At 36.2% G+C, this 20,294-nt stretch overlaps 1 protein-coding gene across 1 annotated transcript in view; it reads right to left on the minus strand.

Annotated features, from left to right (window-relative positions):
* Positions 1–568: 568 nt before the first annotated feature.
* Positions 569–20,294, minus strand: part of TSPEAR (thrombospondin type laminin G domain and EAR repeats) — a 36,362-nt gene continuing 16,636 nt past the window's right edge. The window contains exons 5-12 of the mRNA XM_081328754.1: positions 15,843–15,999; positions 12,781–12,912; positions 10,643–10,875; positions 8,638–8,824; positions 6,657–6,886; positions 4,191–4,378; positions 3,770–3,871; positions 569–1,962 (exon numbers count right to left, since the gene is read on the minus strand). Of these exons, the coding sequence (XP_081184880.1) occupies positions 1,809–1,962; positions 3,770–3,871; positions 4,191–4,378; positions 6,657–6,886; positions 8,638–8,824; positions 10,643–10,875; positions 12,781–12,912; positions 15,843–15,999 (1,383 nt within the window). The 3' untranslated portion in view covers positions 569–1,808. The remainder of the gene's footprint in view (positions 1,963–3,769; positions 3,872–4,190; positions 4,379–6,656; positions 6,887–8,637; positions 8,825–10,642; positions 10,876–12,780; positions 12,913–15,842; positions 16,000–20,294) is intronic.

Here is a 20,294-nt window from a genome sequence, read left to right on the forward strand (position 1 = left end):
GGAATGGGGGAGAGGAGTGTTTCCATGCATTTTAATCCCTGCCACCATGTCTTCATCTGGTAGTTTGGGCTGACAGAGAGTGACTGGCCCAGAGTAACCTACGAAACTGTATACTGGATTGAGGACCTAAGCTCCTGTATTCCTTTTCTAATTTCAGTATACTTCTTTCCAGAAATAGAACAAAATATAACAGCATTCCTCATTGCACATGAAGGCAGACAGTCTAACCTGGATGCATAGGCAAAGCGAACTCCAAGGCAAATAAAGAGCTTCTCTTAGTGCATTTATTTCCTGTTCTATCTGGTGTTTTTGGTTTAATACATACCCCACACCACATATATGAAATTCCTTAATTTCACCATTTATTTTCTGAAGTAAATACAAGTATTGCAATGAATTCTTTTCTCACTTTGCTTTACTTTTTATAAATGTCTAGTTGAAGCCAGGCTGGATAACTTCAATTCTCAAATTATAGGAGCTCAGACATTGTAGCTGTAGTTAGATTTCATATGAGATGAAGTTTGAATGCAAATAAGCACGGACACAGCACCTCTGAGATGGTGTAAATCACTCTATTTTATTAGGAACTGCTTTCAATACTGTAAATATTATCCCAGTAATAAATAATTCCACCTCCATAGAACAAATGTGACTGTCATCAATTTACATATAATATTTTGTGAATGAATACATTTTTAGCAGCAAACAGAAGCTTTACTATTCACAAACTAACATGGGAAAATAAACTAAGAAAACATAAATCAGCTAGGAATGGAGTTTATTGCAGTGATATCATCAATCCATATAAAAGTACTGGGCTTTCCTGATGTCCCCAACTGAAAAATTTCAGAAGCATTATTTCCTAAAATAGAAACTTTTAAACAATATTGGCTTTTATTTCCTTGAAACTATGCTGCAAAACTGGAGAATACAAACCTGGAAGACTCATAATAAATCCAAGACTTTTTGTAAAGACACAGCCCTTCTACAATAAGGAATATATGTCATGCAATCTAGGACAGCCAGTAATACAGTAAAGGAGTAACTGAATTTTGAATTTTCTCAGTAAGGCTCAGAATTATTTTTCCTTTGAAACCCTGAGATTCAAAACTGGAAATTGCTCCAAAAAAACCCCAAAAAGCAATTGGGCCTTTGTGATCCCATGAATCTGATATACTACAGATTTTCATATTTTAAGAAACCTCTAGCAATTTTTCCTAGGATCTACATCAGAACTCTTCTCATGACAATGAATGTGTTGCTGGAATAGACTGACATATATAAATACATTCCATTCCTATGCTCTTCCCATAATGTCACAGTAGTTGATATTCAGACTTGGAAGAGGTCAGCAAAAATTCATATACCCAAACATTTTCAGTAGGAGATAAATGACAAATAGATGCCTTTTCTGTTCTACTGTCCTATTTCAGAAGCAATGCATGCTGAGATATGCCTAATGGCATGAATTATATTGGCAGCTTTTTAGGATAGGGATGATGTTCATAAATATACTTGGGACAGGGTAGAATAAGTGAACCAAAGTTTCTGAATTCACAAATATCTTTGGCCAGCTCAAATGAACAGTCATGCAATTTAGCTTAATAGCAGAAAGGATCTGTTAAAATCTATTTTCCAACAGCCTCCTACTCAACTAGCTGAATAGCTCCAGAATAATCTCTCTTTCTTATATTGGCTGTATTAATCAAAGTATAACAAATTTTATTATAGCTTTGAATAACTAAAACAATTCCTCCCAAGTCCATGCTCTCTGCTTATGGCAGGAAACTCAAGAATCTCCATTCAGGTCAAAAAACTTTCAGCTTCAGCACCTTGGAGAGTGGTTCTTTCGCACTTGAATACATGAGGTAAGAACCAGCTGTAGTGTTGAAAGCTTCCCAATCCCTACAGCCAAATGTTGGAAGATGGTGAACTGCTACGAAACCTTCATATCCTTGCCATCTGCAGTGAAGACAAAATAGTTATTAAGTTTGTAATTTTCAGTTCATAAAATCTATTCTTCCAGTACTTACAGTTGTTTTCTTACTGTGGAAATGAAGTGGAGAAACATTCCTTTTATGTAAACTCAGAGAATCTACAAGAGAGTTTCCTCAACCTGATATTCCCCAGATGTACTGAGAAATACTCAGTTCCCAAATTCTGAAACAAAATGGCCCAATAGGCAGGTGGCTGGGAACTTAGGAGTCCAAGCAATATATTGGAAAAGTCTGACTTCTAATATGTAATAGAACACAAATAGGCAATTTGGCATTTTCCATATTATTATGACTACAACATTTACAATGCTTTGGGTTTGGGCTGTACTGACTGGAGCTGTCCAAAATGTCTAGAAGACATCATAATGACTATTCTTGATATACAGTAGGTATTTAGCATATCTACTAGCAGTGTATTATTCATTCGAGATAGGTTTTATTATCATACAGATAATTCAAACATAGAATTACTTAAACCAAATTTCCTCAGGCTGGGCTCCCAGGTGTTCGCTAGCCTCCAGCAACTCCTATCATCTGTATCAATTTCTTACTGAATAACTACTGAACTTTTTTTTTTTTAGTTCAGGACTTTCCAATCTCTCCAGCAGGGGTGTCAAACTGCTGGCACACAGGCCGGATGCATCATGCGGAAGCCGCACCCACCCCATTGCCAGCAATGGCAAAACCGTCCTGATACATTGCACGATGTCACGTGACATCGCGAGTATGACATGTCTGCTCTACAGGGACATAGGGAAAGAGATTTATGCTAATAAAGCTACAGAACAGGTGTAATCTATCAAAATGCATACACAGCCCATTACCTCAAATCTCTCAGAGCAAAGGAATATGAATGCCACATTATGTCATGTTTGCATGTATTGAGTGACTTCTACCCCTCTTTTTGGAGAGGTGGGTTTTTGGATTTTTTACCCAGTGTACTGTATATCCTGGATGGGATTTTCAGTTTCACTGACCACTGGAAGGCAGATACTACAAGACAGTTTTCTCATCAGATTTAGGTAACCAACTGTTATTCTGTGAGGTTCAAACCAGCTGTTATTCTATGGGGTTCAATTCCCAGGAGAAGATTTGAAGGGACAAGTAGAAAGTGTGGGTCAGCCCAATGTGTGGGGATTTTTTTCCCTTCTCTCCTTCCCTTGAATAGTTAGTTCACCAATGTAAGTGTTTCTGATATGGAGTCTACTGCACACTGACAATCTGGAGGACAGACCTGCACTGAACTACATGTGCAACACCCATCAGTTACAGCACCCATCTTCCCACCTAAAATCTGTTTGCAGAAGCCAACATAATGTGCGTGTGTGTACACAGAGACAGAGTGGAGAACATCAAATGTAACACTTTTATTTAAAAAAAGTGAAAAAGGAAAAACTTAACCTTTTGCTTACTAGATAAAGAGCTTGGGTGCATGAGCCAGGGTTTAGTTTCTGTTCTGAAAAAATGAGTTTTCAAAAGTAATTTTCAAAAGCTTTTCATGTAGGTACAACAAGAAGAAGTAATTTATAAGGGAAATTTCAGGAACAGCTAAACACCAGATCTGTTCCAATGACCTAGTTGTTTTAATCTGGATGTTTGCTATTTAGCCTCAAGAATAGAGGGTGACAGAACAGTACTCTTCAGTATATCCCTTCTTCGTCTAAAGATTAACATAATAATAGGGATTCCATCTTTTTTATTTTATTTTCGTCCTTTTATATGTCCTAATATATGCAAATGACAAAACTGAGGCATTTTCTCTTATTACTTACCTGTAAATGATACTGTTTACAGAGAAGGTCACACCGTCATAGGAATTTGCAACAACCAGAAAGCTGTCTTCTCCCACTGAAAAGAATTCCCAGTCTAAAGCACTGTGACACGAACAAACCAAATAGGAAAATATTGCAAAAGTCAGAGAACCAGTGATGAACACACCCTGTTTCCTTTTATATTAGTATGGGGTGTGTGGGGGAAAGGCAGCATACGCCATAATTTTCTGAGATCAGTATAATTTCTGAAAATGAAAATGTTAATGCTTCTATTATTTATTTCTATTGGCAAGACCAATTTAAGACAATATTCTAGATGTATTTTTAGAATATGAAAACAAACTCAAACATTCCTGAAAATATTTTTTTTTAACTAGAAGAACCCCGTGCTGATGTTTTGAGCAATACTCAGAAAAAGCACCTGTATGTAGGGATGTCCTGAAACTTGACAAACAGCTGTGCTGTGATGTTAAGCTCATAGATGGTAGAATTAATGGCAAATGTGTTGATCGGTGGTACAGTGCTACTGTCGTAACTATGGCTGTTTGCCACAGCAAGAAAGACTCTGCTTCCGATGTAAAAAACCTCCCAGTCAGCAGCACCAAAAGTCTAGAAAAAGGGAGGAGGAAAAAAGAGAAGACTTTCAGTGAGTCATATCTGGATATATTTTATAATCTGACCCAGTGTGAGGAGGAAATGTCTAGAGCAGGGGTAGGCAACCTCAGCTCTTTGAGTCAGCTATGCTGACTCAGGAATTCTGGGAGTTGAAGTCCATGAGTCATAAAAGAGCCAAGGTTGCCTGCCCCTGGTCTAGAGGATTTGCCTTTCTCTCCAAAAATCAATTTGGCATACTAGGCTAACTAACTATAAGCTTCAATTAACAGCTTGTACAAATGTTACATTTTTTAATGGTAATCCCCAGATTATTTGACTCTAAAGGGAACAGATGTTTTCCCTTCAGGCTGTTTGTCTATTATTGAACATCTGTTGTAACTGACCCACAAACTTATATTTCATGATAAGGAGTAACCAACAGGAAAATGTTATTTGTAAAAAAGTTGAAAAATCTTTCTACCTGAACTCAGCTTCTGGATAAAACATGTCTTTCTTGGCCTGTGGCTTTCTCAACAATAATCTGCCACTGGTTTACTTTTGACATTTTTAAAAGATTTATCAGTCTAGTGCAGAGCATTGTGATTTCCTAACCTCACATCCAACCAGGGCTGATTCTATTTAACTTTTTTCAGATGTGGGGGTGTCACTTTTTAAGAATATTCACTTAAATTCAACTTGATTCATGATGAATTCATCATATGTGATAAAACATATTAATATATTTTTCTTAAAATACATTATAAATGTGGTTTGCCAGCATTTCTCCTTCACTTCTAAATCACATCTGGATAATTTATTTTGTTTAGGGCTGAAATTTCCCATTTAATTCTATCAAAGATTTACAACAATTTATAATTAAATACAGTTAAAACACAAGACGTAGTTACAATAATTGAATCTAACTGCAGTTATAATAATTGGATAGAACTTTATTAACCAAGCCAATACACACATCCCAAATAATAATGATGGCAAAAAGTGTTAAGCACAACAGATTCTCTAGAAGAGTGGAAGCTTTTTCATGGTATTGGGACCATAACTAGAAACAGTGGCCTAAGGCCTCCTCACATCATGGAAATGGTAAGCATCCAATAGCCTCTCCTAGGAGATAGGTTGGATCATTGCAGGCCAGAACAGACCACTTGCAAATATGAAATATAAATAGGTCCAAAACAGCACTTTGAATTGTACTAGAAATGTATTGATAAGAAGTGCAGTATCCACATATTATATATTTCTAGTGGCCAGGACCTGCCAGTAAGCTAATCATTGCATTTTATACCATTCTGTTTCACAATGCTTTCAAAGTCACTCCCATACAGAGTGCATTACATTAATCTAAATACACGAGTTATAATGACAAATTTCTCACACTCCAGAACAAACTACAACTAGCACACCAATCACAGCAAACAAAAGACCATCCTGGCCTCAAGTTTCCATCTGGTACCCAGAAGTAAATGTGAATTCAGGAGGACACCAAAGTTGAAGACCTATTACCGCAAGAGTAGCACTGCCTCCCTTAGGAACACCTTTGGAGCTGACTGAGAATCACGGTGGACTAACACTAACTCCATCTTGTTTTGATTCATCTTCAGCATATTCTGTTCATCCAACAGCCTCCAGACACTAGGAAAAGACTTCCACACAAACACCAGCCTAGCCATCAACCTAAGAAGATCAGTGTAGTGGAAGAGGACAAAGCGGTAGGGTAATTTTTCAAGCAATTAAACCACGCTTGCTACTTTAACTTACTTTTTCATCCACATAAATGTAGCTTATTCTATGTGTACATAGAACTATAATCGCATGGTTTTCTGTATGCAACAGTATTCAATTCCAACTTATCTTTTACAGATATATTCATTTAATTTATTAAATTAGTTACAAATTGTGTTTCATAAATAAAAGGCTCCCCTGATAGCCAGTATTTTTAAAAACATTGCCATATGAAACAAATCATTTGAAAACAGAACATTTACCTAACTTTAAGATAGGTAGGTAAACAAACAATCTTTAAAAATGGAATATAAAAAAGTTAAAAAACAAAAAAAATAATAATTGCCTATCTAAAGCTAAACAAAGGTGTTGGTGGTGGTGGGGGGGAAATCTGACTTTCTTATGGAGGTGACATTGACAGAGCTCTTGTTCTAAATCTACAATCACATTCCCCAGTATGCATATTTACGTACAATGGATAAAAATTTAATTGTTTGATCAGGACTTTGCCTAAGCATTTAAAGAAATTGGTTTTCCCATTGTTATATCTTACCGAGATTGACTGGAAAAGCTGGAAACCTCCATTGAGCCAAATGTAGATGTTAGAGTAGATCTTGGTTGATGTTCCATTGAATGTATTGGCTACTACCAGGAAGGAATAAGGGCCAATAGTGAAAAATTCCCAGTCATAGGCTCCTGAGGTAGGAATAGTCTGATTGGCTTCAAAAAGCCCTTTTCTAGAGTTCCACCTATATATGACACTATTGATATTGTGGTTATCTCCTAGAGAAGATAAAGGAAAGGATAATGTGAATGGATGTGGTGTAGAAACATGGTAAGACAGAAGGAGATGATAGATGCACAAACATAAAACTACACTGATATTAGAGATGTTTATTACTAACTTCATTTAATTTGAGTTTTTAAATTAATTTGATGAGGAAAGCCAAGCCAGAACTTGGAAATGAAAAAAAGAAAAAAAAGAAGAATGATACATGTAATAAAGACAATGCCATACTCTTAAATGAAAAGCCAGAATGAATCTTGATTACTTTTAAAACCATAGTTTCAGCTTCTGTTCCATTTGCTCACAGGTTTAAATTAGCCAAAGATACCTAAGTTGTGACTTAGTAACAAACCATAAATTTAAATGTGTAAGTGAACAATTAGATCTTGTCTCCAGACCCATTGGCCAAAGAGAAGAAGGAAGAAGGAAAGAAGAACCAGACAAGTCTGAGTTATGGGAATATAATGTTAATTCAGGCTATATAGAACAATGTGTTTCCAAGTGAAATACCATTCTTTGTGGACAACTGTTCTAGTAACTTTGTAAACTAAGTACTAATTTGAAAGTGGAGATGTTATTTCGGTCTCCCAAACATACAGTGGTTTGCAAGGAAAAAAGAACATGAGTGACAGGGGAGAGGGGAAAAAACTGGCATGCAAGGATTAGAGTTAAAACTTTTTAATCAGGAAAGCAAAAAAAATTAATCATTTCCCCTAATTTATTTATTTCTGTAAAAATGATGGGGATAACAGTTAGTACCTGACTGATATGTTTACATTTTATTTTCACATCATCCTTGCTTACTTCGTATATATCTATATATCTATAATAAGCACATAAATCTATTTAGAATTCCTTCTATATGACAATATTATCTCAGCAGACCACTTGATGGCGGTACATTCTTATTTCAGAGATCAGATAGTTCCACAAACAAAATCTTTCTTTAGTTTCAAATTGATTCTACTTGTATTCCAAACAAATTTATTCCAAACAAATTAGACAAACTGATGGATAATCAAGCTGCCAGTGACTATAAATCATGACTATTATATGTTACCTCCAGAATCAGATACTAAGTTTATGAATGCTGCCTTATAAAGTAGGATTTTCTTTTCTTCTGTTCAGTTGTATCAGAAACTGCCAGGACAAGTCCCTACGGTTTTCTTGGCAAGGCTCTTCAGAAGTGATTTGCCATTGCCTCCTTCCTAGGCTGAGAGAAAGTGACTGGCCCAAGATCACCCAGCTGGCTTCATGACCAAAGCAGAACTAGAACTCACAGTCTCCAGTTTGTAGTCTGAATCTTAACTACTGTGCTAAGCTAGCTCTCAAGTTAAGACAGAAAGACATAAATATAGTAAAATCCTAACTCAATGTACTATTTATCTATTTATTTAAATCTCAATGTTTGCTAAAAAAAATCAAGGTTATCTTATTTGCATCCGTTTTCATCATTTGAATGATAATAGTATTATCAATATGAATCAACCCACTGCATGATGTAGGCCTTTTTTACTGAAGAGTATAGACTATAATTTACCACACCATCCCAGTACAGATTATTAGATGGCTTTATTTTTTACAAGCCATTCAGTCTGGTATCCTATCATTGCCTCCCCAAGTAGTTATAAACTTTAAAGGCTCAAATCTTATGCCAATAAAAATGGCAAAATTCCAATCATAAGAGGTGTCAATGAAAAAGGAAAGAAAAATTGCATATGCAGATTAAACATTAGTATTCAGATACCTTTTCTATGATTAGCCACTGCAAGAAAGGTCTCTCCATCAATGACAAATGCCTCCCAATCCCTAGCACTGTGAGTGACAATCCTCTGGAACACAGTAAATTTCTCTTTTCTATAGTTCCATTTATAAATTACAGAAAACTCATGACCCCTTGGATTCTGATCAAGATTAGCCACTACAAGGAAAAGCTGAAAAGCAAAGAAGCAACAATTTAGGCATTCATTTTGCACAGAACAATCACAAGCACAACAATTGTAGACTTAATTCTTAACATAATATGAATTTGCCTTGCAACAACATAGCAAGAGATGCATTTAAGGCTACATATCATTTTTATCTGAATTGGGTTGAGTCATTGTTTCATTATAAGATTCACTAGATATTTGCATCAAATCAAGGATTCTCCAAAGTAGGCCAGATCTGAATATGAATTCTCCAATGCTTTGCTGGCATCATAGATACAATATTTGGAAAAACAGGGAGACAGACCAGCTCTATCTGCAAAAAACTTCATCTTAAGTTTCCCTTACATCATAATTACACAGTTATGAAATAAGCATGTAAACTTTATAGTTACAATTTAAATGAAACAGTTTCTGAACCAAATATATTTTGAGTGGAGGAACACGTGAATACATAAACTATTTTATACACTCTAAGATACACAATTTAATAAAACAGAAAAAAACTCTAATAGGCTTTTTTCCAATACCCAGGAAATATGGCTCAGCCATATGCATAGCCCAGCTCCACCCATTTAGACCAGGCCCCACCCCTCCCCATATGTCATGTCTTACTCCTGGCCACCAAAAGATTGTTCCTCCCTGTTCTTGATATTGGCTGAAATCAGAATGGGTGCACCAACATTTGATTTTTTCCCCCCGATTCCTTTTTATGAAAGCTCTACACTCAACAAAATAATAGTTTGAAAATTAAGCAGAACAGGGTTTTCCAGCATCTATTGCTTCACTTCTTATTTTAATAGTAGCAGGCTACCCTTCAGGTAATATTCTCAGACTCTCTCACAATGCAATAAGAAACACAGATGGCAGTAAGGCAAACCAAAGTACGTAGGTAATGAGGTAATCAAGCAGAGACAGTTTTAGAATAATCTTACAACTTGTCCACCCAACTGAGGCTGCAGACCAGTTCACCTTGTTTATTTATTTATTTATTTTAATTCCATTTATATCCCGCCCTTCTCCAAAGACTCAGGGCGGCTAAAAGACGGAAACGATGGAGTGTGTATCCAACACATCTGGCAAACATTGGAGAAGGTGGATGCTCAAACACACATTTTTTTAGAAGAAAAACCTTGTTTATTCGTATTGGCAGTCCTCAACTTCCAACCATTCATTTAGCGACAAGCAAAGTCAATGAGGTAAGCTGAATTCACTTAATAACCACATGATTCACTTAATGATTGCAGCGGTTCACTTAATAACCCTGGCAAAAAGGTCATAAAATCAGACAAGACTCATTTAACAACTACCTTGCTTAGCAACAGAAATCCTGGTCTTAATTGTGGTAGTAAGTTGAGGATCACCTGCATTTTTTTATATTTTAATGTTCATTTCTAGCCAAGAGCTTAGAGTCTCTTCATTTTATTCTCATGGTGGTTGTTTTTAAAAATAGGAGTTTTCTGAATAGGCCATAGATTTGTTTCTACTAACCAATCTTTAGCAGTGCTTATTTTTTTAGTTCTTTCTACGGCAGGGGTAGGCAACCTTGGCTCTTTTATGACTCGTGGACTTCAACTCAACTTCGACTTCAACTGTTCTACGGCATCAGTTTGATACTACACCCTTTTGAATAATGATCCTGGACATCTTCAATAAGTTTGTCATAAAAATTACGACTCTTAACTTGTTGCAATTGTCTTCCATCACAGAAAATGCAAGTCCTATGCTGTCTAGCTTTGGATAAATTATTTAACAACAGATTTGATTAACTCAAATAAGAGAATACTCAATTTAAAATAAAAGAATACATAATTTACACTGTACCTTTTTTCCTACAGTGAAGAATTCCCAGGACTGAGCTTGGTAGGTGGGGAGATTTTGGTAAGGCACAAATTTTTCATCAATCCATTTGTAAATGGCTGATCCAGGAGGAGTGAAGCGATTAGCAGTAGCTACAAAAAGACCCACCTTAGGGATGACAAATATCTCAATGCCCAAAGTTTCGGAATTTGTAGCTAATCTCTGGTATTCTTCCAAATAGTCCAATCTTTCTTCAACTAGAAAATGACAAGAGACAAGGAAACCAATTGTCACTATCAAGGGAATGCTGCAGACATGATGATCCAGCAGAATAATTATTCCTGGTCATCTACTATTCTTTTTTCACTGTGCATGTATCTTGGCCTTAAATTCTCTTTCAAACGTGTTCACTCATCCTGTCTGATCTTATTCAAAATTAATCAATACAAATAAATATTTATCCACTCTACTCATAGGATCATACCACATCATATAAACTTTGTTGAAACTAGTTATGGCAAAAAGAATAGAATAGAATAGAATAGAATAGAATAGAATAGAATAGAATAGAATAGAATAGAATAGAATAGAATAGAATAGAATAGAATAGAATAGAATAGAATAGAATAGAATAGAATAGAATAGAATAGAATAGAATAGAATAGAATAGAATAGGAGCTGGAAGTGACATTGGAGGTCTTCTAGTCCAGCCCCCTGCTCAAGCAGGAGAACCTATACCATTTCAGACAAGTGACTGTCTAGTCTCTTTTTAAAAACCTCCAGTGATGGAGTGCCCACAATTTCTGAAGGCAAGCTGTTCCACTGGTTAATTATCCTCACTGTCAGGAAGTTTCTCCTTAATTCCAGGTTGCTTCTCTCTTTGATCAGTTTCCAACCGTTGTTTCTTATTCTGCCCTCTGGTGCTTTGGAGAATAGTTTGACACCCTCTTCTTTGTGGCAGCCTCTCAAATACTGGAATACTGCTATCATGTCACCCCTATTTCTTCTTTTTTAGACTGTTTTAGTCTCCAGGCCTTTGAGCATTTTAGTTGCTCTTCTCTGAACTTTTTCCAAAATCTCAACATTTTTTTTTGTAGTATGGTGGCCAAAATTGCAGTATTCCAGGTGTGGTCTTACTATAGTTTTATAAAGCGGTACTAATACTTCATATGATCTTGATTCTATGCCTCTGTTTACACAACCCAGGATTGTATTAGCTTTTTTGGCTGCTGCTACACACTGCTGGCTCATAGTCAAGTGATCGTCCACTAGGACTCCAAGGTCGCTCTCACAGTTACTGTTTGTGTGCCAGGTCTCACCTAATCTGTACTTATACCTTTGATTTTTCCTGCCTAAATGCAAAACTTTGCTTTTCTTCACATTAAAATTCATTTTGTTGGATAGGGCCCATTGTTCAAGTTTGTCAAGATCTTTTTAGATCCTGAGCTTGTCTTCTGGGGTGTTGGCTATTCCTGCCAGTTTAGTGTCATCTGCAAATTTGATGAGTTCCCCTTCAATTCCCTCATCTAAGTCATTTATGAAGATATTAAAGAGTACTGGGCCTAAGACGGAGCCTTATGGTACCCCATTGCTTACTTCTCTTCATGTTGATGTAGTGCCATTGAGGACTACTCGCTGAATACAGTTTGTCGGTCAGCTACAGATCTATCTGGTGGTGATGTTGTCTATCCCACCTTTTTCTAGCTTACTAAGCAGCAGGTTGTGGTCTACTTTATCAAATTCCTTACTGAAATCTAAGCATACTATGTCCACAGAGTTTCGCTGGTCTACTAATTTGGTCACTTTATCAAAGAATGAAATAAGATTGGTTTGGCATGATCTGTTTTTAACAAACCTGTGCTGGCTGCTGGTTATAACTATTTCAGCAGAGTTTCTTATTGTCTTATTAATGCAATTTCTAAGCAGTTTATTTCCACTGCAAAAAAACCCTTCTATTTTTCTGTTATACTCAGGGTGAAGGATAATTTCATTTGAATTTTCTCCATGTTGCTTTTTGCTGGAATTGATAATGTTAATTTATATAATATAACAAACAAGGGAATTAGGTTTTGGGATTTCAAGGAAAATATTTACATTCCATAAACCGGTATTAATAAAAGTTTGAAGCATCCATAGATCAACAATATCCAGTAAGCATTCACCTTCTAGCATGGAAATCCATTCATTCCCAGTACATATATGTAGTCCTTTCTGAACGATGTTTAACCAGAATTGGCCACTTTCAGTCTTGGTGCAAGGAGGGCGGGAACCCAAAGTCAGCTTCATGTCTGCTTCTGAACATCAACAAAAATCAAATGTGATCAGATCAAGATTTGCTCTGACTTTGTAAGAAATGTTATCATGGTGTGGGTCTACCTATTGCATATCACAAAACCAGAATATATCTCTTTACAATATTATTCACATTTAAAAATAAATATATATTTCAGAGAACACTTTTGTGGTATGTCTACAAATAAATGAAATAACTGAGTGCTCTGGAGATATATTTTTTAAAAAATAAAAATTAGTTTTATTCTCTTCTTATGTATCATCTGCATATTGGGCTAGACTTAGCAAAGTTTAGACCTATTGATTTTAGAATATTTACTGGTATAGGTAACACAAAAGTTTTTCTACTAAGCATTATTAAGAATCTATACAGATTTAAGATAATGTTATTTTTCTGCTGCTTTGTTTGCTGCTGGCAATTGTAATATTGTAATAAACTGATTTAACTAGTTACCTTAACTAGTATAGCTGCTGTAATAACTGCTTCAATAACATATATCTTTTTGTCTTCTAAACTTTAGTAAGCAAGAATTAGTTTAACATTCAACTGTATATTTTTTTTAAAAAAAGAGAGAGAGAGAGAGGGAGAGAGAGAGAGAGAGAAAGAGCGCTCAAATAGATTTGCAATAGTGGCGAATATCTGTAGCTCGGGTGTAGGATGAGGGTGAAGGTTGGTTCTCCAAGCTTGAGGGTTGGTTTCTAAATGTTTTGTTACCAGGCGAGGTAACATCTTCAGCGGTTCAGAGATTACCTAGCCTGGTAACAAAACATTTGGAAACCAACCCTCAAGCTCGGAGAACCAACCTTCACCCTCATCAAATAGATTTCCCCACCACAGGATGGAGGTTTCAAATTCTCCTGAGCAAATACTAGTGTAATTCTTTCTGATGTATACATGTCAAAATAACTGATTTTGAGAATATTTGGATGGCCTATCATTCATAATTCTGCATTTCCCTTTGAACTAATGACTTCAATAAAGGTTGGACTAAGTATAGTATTTAAAGTCACGTTCCCTCGACATATAGAACTGCTAATAAATCAAGCATGAGCTAGTCTAAAATTCTGTTTAAACTCAAACTGTATTCTACAAGCCAGAAAAGAAACTACAGCAAACCATGTAAATTATATCATATGAATACAACCAATATGAATCTAGGTTTTAGTTCACTGATCCTCTTCTTCCCTCTATCCAGTGTTATTAAAATCATTCTGCATAGCCATAATTCAACAGGCATCAGAACACTTATCTTCTAACAAAACTCCACTCATTCTGACTCTATAGATAAAAATTTTGTGAACTAGTTCCTACGTGGGAATAGTTCCATCTAGAAAAAAAATTGCACACTATCATGTGCAATTGACCTGTTTGTTTTGCTGCAATTACAACTTTGGGGAAGCAGCACTGGCTTCCAAACCCAGGTTTTTGAAGCAAAATAAATACATCCATTTCACACATAATGATGTATTGATCTTCCCTTACATGGATATTATCTCCATGATGAAAAAATAACATGTGCAAAATAGGCATAGAATGTTAGTTTTCAGTTTTCTAGCATTGGTTGTGTTTGCCAGTCCTCATGAAAGCAAGACTGAACATAAAACTAAGAGAAATTGATTTAAGTTCTAAGAGATGCCAAGAAAAACAATAGCTGATGTTCTTAGCAATTATGATAGGCGTATAATTCTTTTGTTTCCTTTCTTGTTTCTGGCTTTCAACAAGTACTCGTTTCCTTGCAGCTATATACCTTTATGCACACACAGAGAGAATCCTAATCTCATTATCCGATGTGCTTTAATGTTAATGTTTTATTAGCGATGGCAGCTAGTCTTCCTGGACAGTTATGTTTGGGGAGTGCAGTTCAACACCTTGGATATTATCCTAAGGAGTCCCATAGGTACTTTTTTGCTTCTCAAAGTACTTATCTGCTACATGAAATTGAAAGGGAAGGTGATCTGAGGATAGGAACTCTGGTCTTAAGTGAATAATGGTCCTTCCTCAAATCCTGCAATGCAGTCAATTTTCTGAAGCTCAGTTCAGGCTGCATGGCACTGCAGATGGGAATGTGGGGGGAATGAAAGGAAGACATCGGATAGATCAGGGATGGGGAATATTTCTGAATTTATATCAGCCATATTGAGTAGGACCAGGACCTCTGTTTTAGGCTGTCATACCACATTGCAGGAAATACACAGGCTATAATCATAAAACAAACATTGTTGTGGTTTGCTGGTTTTCATTTCATATAGGCTTTGGCTTAACAAGATATTTGAACTCAGTCAGTTATGATTTACTGTGGTTAAACAATCCATGTCTTAGCACAGTAAATAACTTAAGCCTCCACCTGGAAATACTCTGGATCCCCCACCTTCACCTGTAATAGCTATGAGCTATTAAGTATTTTTTTTACCACCCAAAGTTTTTCTCACAGTTCTGGGGAAAAGAGATTTAGGCACTGTGATAAAAGTAAAGCTGCGCTCAAGCCAAACTGAACTCCTGACTGTTAATGTCATGTAGTTTCCCTGGCAAAAAAAATTTCAAAAGTAGTTTACCATTGCTTTTTCCTTTTTTCACTCCTCAGTCTTGCTTACAACCAGGGGATTTTCCTAGTGGGGGCCCATGCAAGTATTAGCCTGCATGGTCTGACTCTTTTTAAGTTTTTAAAGATCGGTCAGAGTTGTATAGTCTCTTGAATACCTGCTATTAATATCTGTGCTGAATTTTATTTAAGGCTGATGCAGCTTGTCAGCTGATCCAGAATGCAACAGTGATTTCAGTGGGGCTTTACTCTCGATATTAACCAGCATCTATCAGTAACAAAGACCTTTACTCTTTCCAGACAACTTGGTATAATTATTTTGTTCTTGTCTGTAATTTTGATTACAAGCTGGTGAACAAACCACCTGAAAAACTATGTTTTATTTTACTAACCGTAAGGGTATTTCAGCAGCTCATTGCCCACAGGCTTCACAGGCAGATCCTGCAGAATTTGGGGAATGGACAGCACTGCTAGATTAAAATTCATGCCAGTGCACATCCTTGAAGTGGCATCAGATCCTGGCAACAGGACTAGCTGCCTTATCAAGCCCTGAAAAGAGAGGAAAAAAAACTAGGGAATCAAATATCAAAAGCTCTTCTGGGGACAATAGTTGGTGATTTTCCACAGAGGAGGAGGAGTATAGCGTTTGTGTCAGCCTAGCCCTAGGCCTAGGAGCTACACCTCTGACTTTAAAATCCAATCCCTGTTTCCACATGTGTGAGACCATGAGAGAAAAATATTTTTGATGCATTAAGAGGCACTATCTTTCTATTGCTTCCTAGGCTTAAAAACAGAGACCAGCCTCTCAAAACAAAATTCAAGGCTGGGTTAACAAGCTGCATTGCTAAACCTTTTATAAAAATCACATCTTATGTTTACATTGGCCTTTGTTTGGGCTTTGATCAAAGGACTTGCTTCTTGTCATTATGAGTAAATGGGTCACCTACCAGCAATGCTCCTCTGGATACTACATAGGACAAACAAACCAGACTTTGAACAAAAGAATTAATGGAAAGAAAACATTCAACATTCAAAATAAGAACAAAGAAATAACAGAACAAAACAAATTAAGGAAGATGTAACTTCCATAACCTCCAAACAGTCTTTTGCAGATCTCAGAATAGCCATCTGGATATAAATAAACCACTGCAGCATAACTGAGCATGTGACAACTAAGTTTAAATATGTAAATAGGTTTTAGGTTATCTAACAATGTCTGAACAAACACAGTGGCTTTAACATATTACCATAGTTAATTGATAAGGCAATTGTAATCTGTCTCTCATCTGCATAACCATCCTTTCTCCCTCTAATTTCCCTCACTGGCCTCAATATATTTTATATCAATCATTAAGCCAATCCATGCATCTGATGAATGAGCTGAAGCTCACAAAAGCTTATATTTTACATTTGTTAGTCTCAAAAGCTGCTACAGACTTTTCTGATTTATGGGTAATAGGTAAACCAATGTAATAGAAGAGAGACAATTATTATCCTTTGAGGCTTAACTCAGAAATCACTGAAATCCTGGACTAACATTGTATTAGCAAGAGAGCAGCTTCAGGGTTGCACATTTATTATGATATAGAATTGCTTGAACTGCTAATTGATTTCCTGCATCAGCTGAGGGCAGATGTTTTGGTCTCTTCCAATTAAATAATCTAGTGTAAATTAAATTAACAAAAAGGTTTAGTTTCAGGGTCCCTACCTTTTCAAGTATAATCCAGAAAACCCTAACAACAGGTTAAATATGACCCTGGCTGTCCCCCACCAATTATACACCCCTAGTCAGGAATGATAGTTAAGAGCCATTGTAGCACAGTGGTTAGAATTCAATATTGCAGGCTAATTATACTGATTGCCGGCAGTTCGATTTTCACGGGCTCAAGGTTGACTCAGCTTCCTTCCGAGGTTGGTAAAAGGAGGACCCAGATTGTTGGGGGCAATAGGCTGACTCTGTAAACAGCTCAGAGAGGGCTGTAAAGCATTGTGAAGTGGTGTGTAAGTCTAAGTGCTGTTGTCATTGCTTTAAGATTTTTGTTCATCTGGAAAATTATCAAATAACTTACTAATGCATAACCCAAACCTTTTTAATATTGTTCTCTCAATGCAATTCTGTCAAAATTTCAGAATTTCAGTCTCTTATGTCTAATTTGGAATTAGACTTAAGTCCTCTTTGATGGACTAACAAATTCTAGCCTTGCTGTAATATTCTTCTTCCAATCACTTCTAGTGAGCACAACCCAGCAGACATGGTGAATCTATTTGCATTCTCAGTCTATTCAAGCTTGAGATGTGTTTCTGGCTTTTTGAAATCACAGCCTGAATTAAACTTATCACTTAAAAGGGCAAGATAAAATCAGTATAAATCACTTTATTTTTTCACCTCCTGTTTATTCTACCCATTTTTACAGAAGAAGTTCTGTCTGATAACTATAGACAACATTTTGATTAACATTGTTTAAAAAAGGAATGCTGCAAACTATTAGGAGGAGAATTTTCCTACAAGGAATCATTTTTAAAAAATTATGTTTTTCTAAATGCACAAGAATTTGATTGCTTACAAAGATGTTTTTATCTGCTATAGAATTTAATGTAGAAACTACTACAGTATCCAACCTAGACTCCCATAATAAGAGAACTCAACTACACTACTGGGTCATTTGCATCTTTAAAAATAAATTGACTGCTGAAATATAAAAAAAAATGGAGTGAAAACAGAAGGGTATCTCCTCCCCCAACTGTGAATATACTTAGAGGCACTGTGTTCCTTAATGCTTATTTTTCATCCACCCAGCTACTTATTTTTTGTTTCAGTCTATTTAGTCTCAAGGGGTTTGTTTGTGTGTGTGTGTGTGTGTGTGTGTGTCCATGTGTGTGCATGTCTTTGAATTAGTGTTGACTTCTAGCAACTAACTGAAGCAGTCCCTGCAATTTCCTTGGCAACATTTCAGAAGTGGCTAGCCCTTGCCTATTTCCTAGGACTGAGAGAGGGTGACTGGCTCAAGGCTTGTTTCTAAGGCAGGAGGAAAACTTAACAACTCCCTGGCTTTAAACCACTATACCAAGCTGGCTTTCTTCTCAGAGTTTTAGTAAAAAGTAATTTAAGCTAAGACTACATAACCCAAATCCCAAGGCTGTTTTGTATATGAGTACAGTTTAGAACATTATACACCAGTTTGTTACATTTATTGTTAAACCCTGTTAATTTAGGTAATCTGTAAGGACAATGCTACCATTTTGCCTTGACAGCTTTATTTGTAACTTTTCTTTTCTAGATACTGATGTCTCTTTTCCTCTCCTCTTCCACTTCCCTCCATGTCCTCCCACATTACAGTATGTCCTATCTTTCTTATAAAAAAGGGCCCAATTAATCTCTCACTTACTTTAGTGGAATGCAAGTAACTATCATTACATCACACGTCTTTGAATAGGCCCTCTTCAGAGTTCTTATGGTACTTATTATCCTTCCATTACCAGGTAAACATCTTTTAATCTGCTCAAATTTGCTACTATACCAATGACTTTTATATTTATTTATTTATTTTAAATCCACTTTTATTATTTTTTCAAATAACTCAAGGCAGTGAACACATCCAGTACGCTTTCCTCCTCCTATTTTCCCCACAACAATCCTCTGAGGCGAGTTGGGCTGAGAGAGAGTGACTGGCCCAAGGTCATCCAGCTGGATTTCATGACTTTATGAGCCACCCTGGGAATTTTATTAAGCTTTATTAGGTTTTAAAGGAATAATGGAATAATGAAGTATCTAAGGAGAACTGAAATCACCATGTTTTATATCTGTGTTTCCCTCTAATCTCAGATGCATTGCTTTGAATTTGAGATGTCTTTAGGCAATATTTGCAATGATGTTTGAGTATTTGGGTGACTCCCCATTGCTTTTTTATGCTTATCATCAAATCCCATCTTGTATTCCCTTTGACCACTTTTACACCATCCTCCCTAAATGTAAACCTATCTTGGACCAAATAAGTTTAGAAGAAGAAATAAGTTTATCTTTCACTCAGTCATGCCTCCCATTGCTAATCAGAGAAGATGCTATATTATTTGTTGCAACATCTGTTCAAAATGTTTGTTGCTGACTCATCTGAAAAAAGGCAAAAAAGAAATCACCACCAATCCATAATAGAAGAGAAGCCATTCTGTCTGAAGTAACTGCAATTTATTTGGAAATACAGAGGAAAGTCATAGTGTTCCTATAGGATCATGGTTTGGGTTTTGGGAAGAACAGAGCTTTTCATTTGATCTTGTGCAGAATTTTGCCTACAAAATGTTTGATGGTGTCTGAACACTATGTTGGCTATTGCAGAAATGTAAATGCCTATATATAATGTGGGAGGAGAAAGAAGAAGAGATCAGCTTATTTGAACCTGTAGCAAAGTCAGAAAACATTTATTCCTTGGAGCAATGCATTCCCAGAGTTGTTTTACCACGGTGGCCATGCAAATGTTTTAAATAAATTAATATGCTACATACAAAACTAGTGGAAATTCTCCAACATTTTTTTTCTTACCAGTGTTCACACAGATAAAAGACAACTTGTTTTTCTATGAAGAAAATAATTTTGGGTTGATTACCATGGATAGAATGTGATGATGTCACACTGATTTAGTTACTAAATTATTGTCTATATGTGTGTGAATGAGTGTAATTTCTCATTCTGTAGAATCCTCTCTTTTGTGAATTATAGCCAACCTTCATTAAATCCCAAGAGAAGACACCATGGAGCAGCTTCACCCACTGGCCTTTCAAAATCAAATTCCAGTAATAGGTGCTATAAACAAAATGGAACTACTGGAAACCTTGAAGGAAGCTCCTCTCTA

Source organism: Vipera berus (assembly GCF_964194415.1).
Source record: "Vipera berus genome assembly, chromosome: 5".
Classification (NCBI taxonomy): domain Eukaryota; kingdom Metazoa; phylum Chordata; class Lepidosauria; order Squamata; family Viperidae; genus Vipera; species Vipera berus.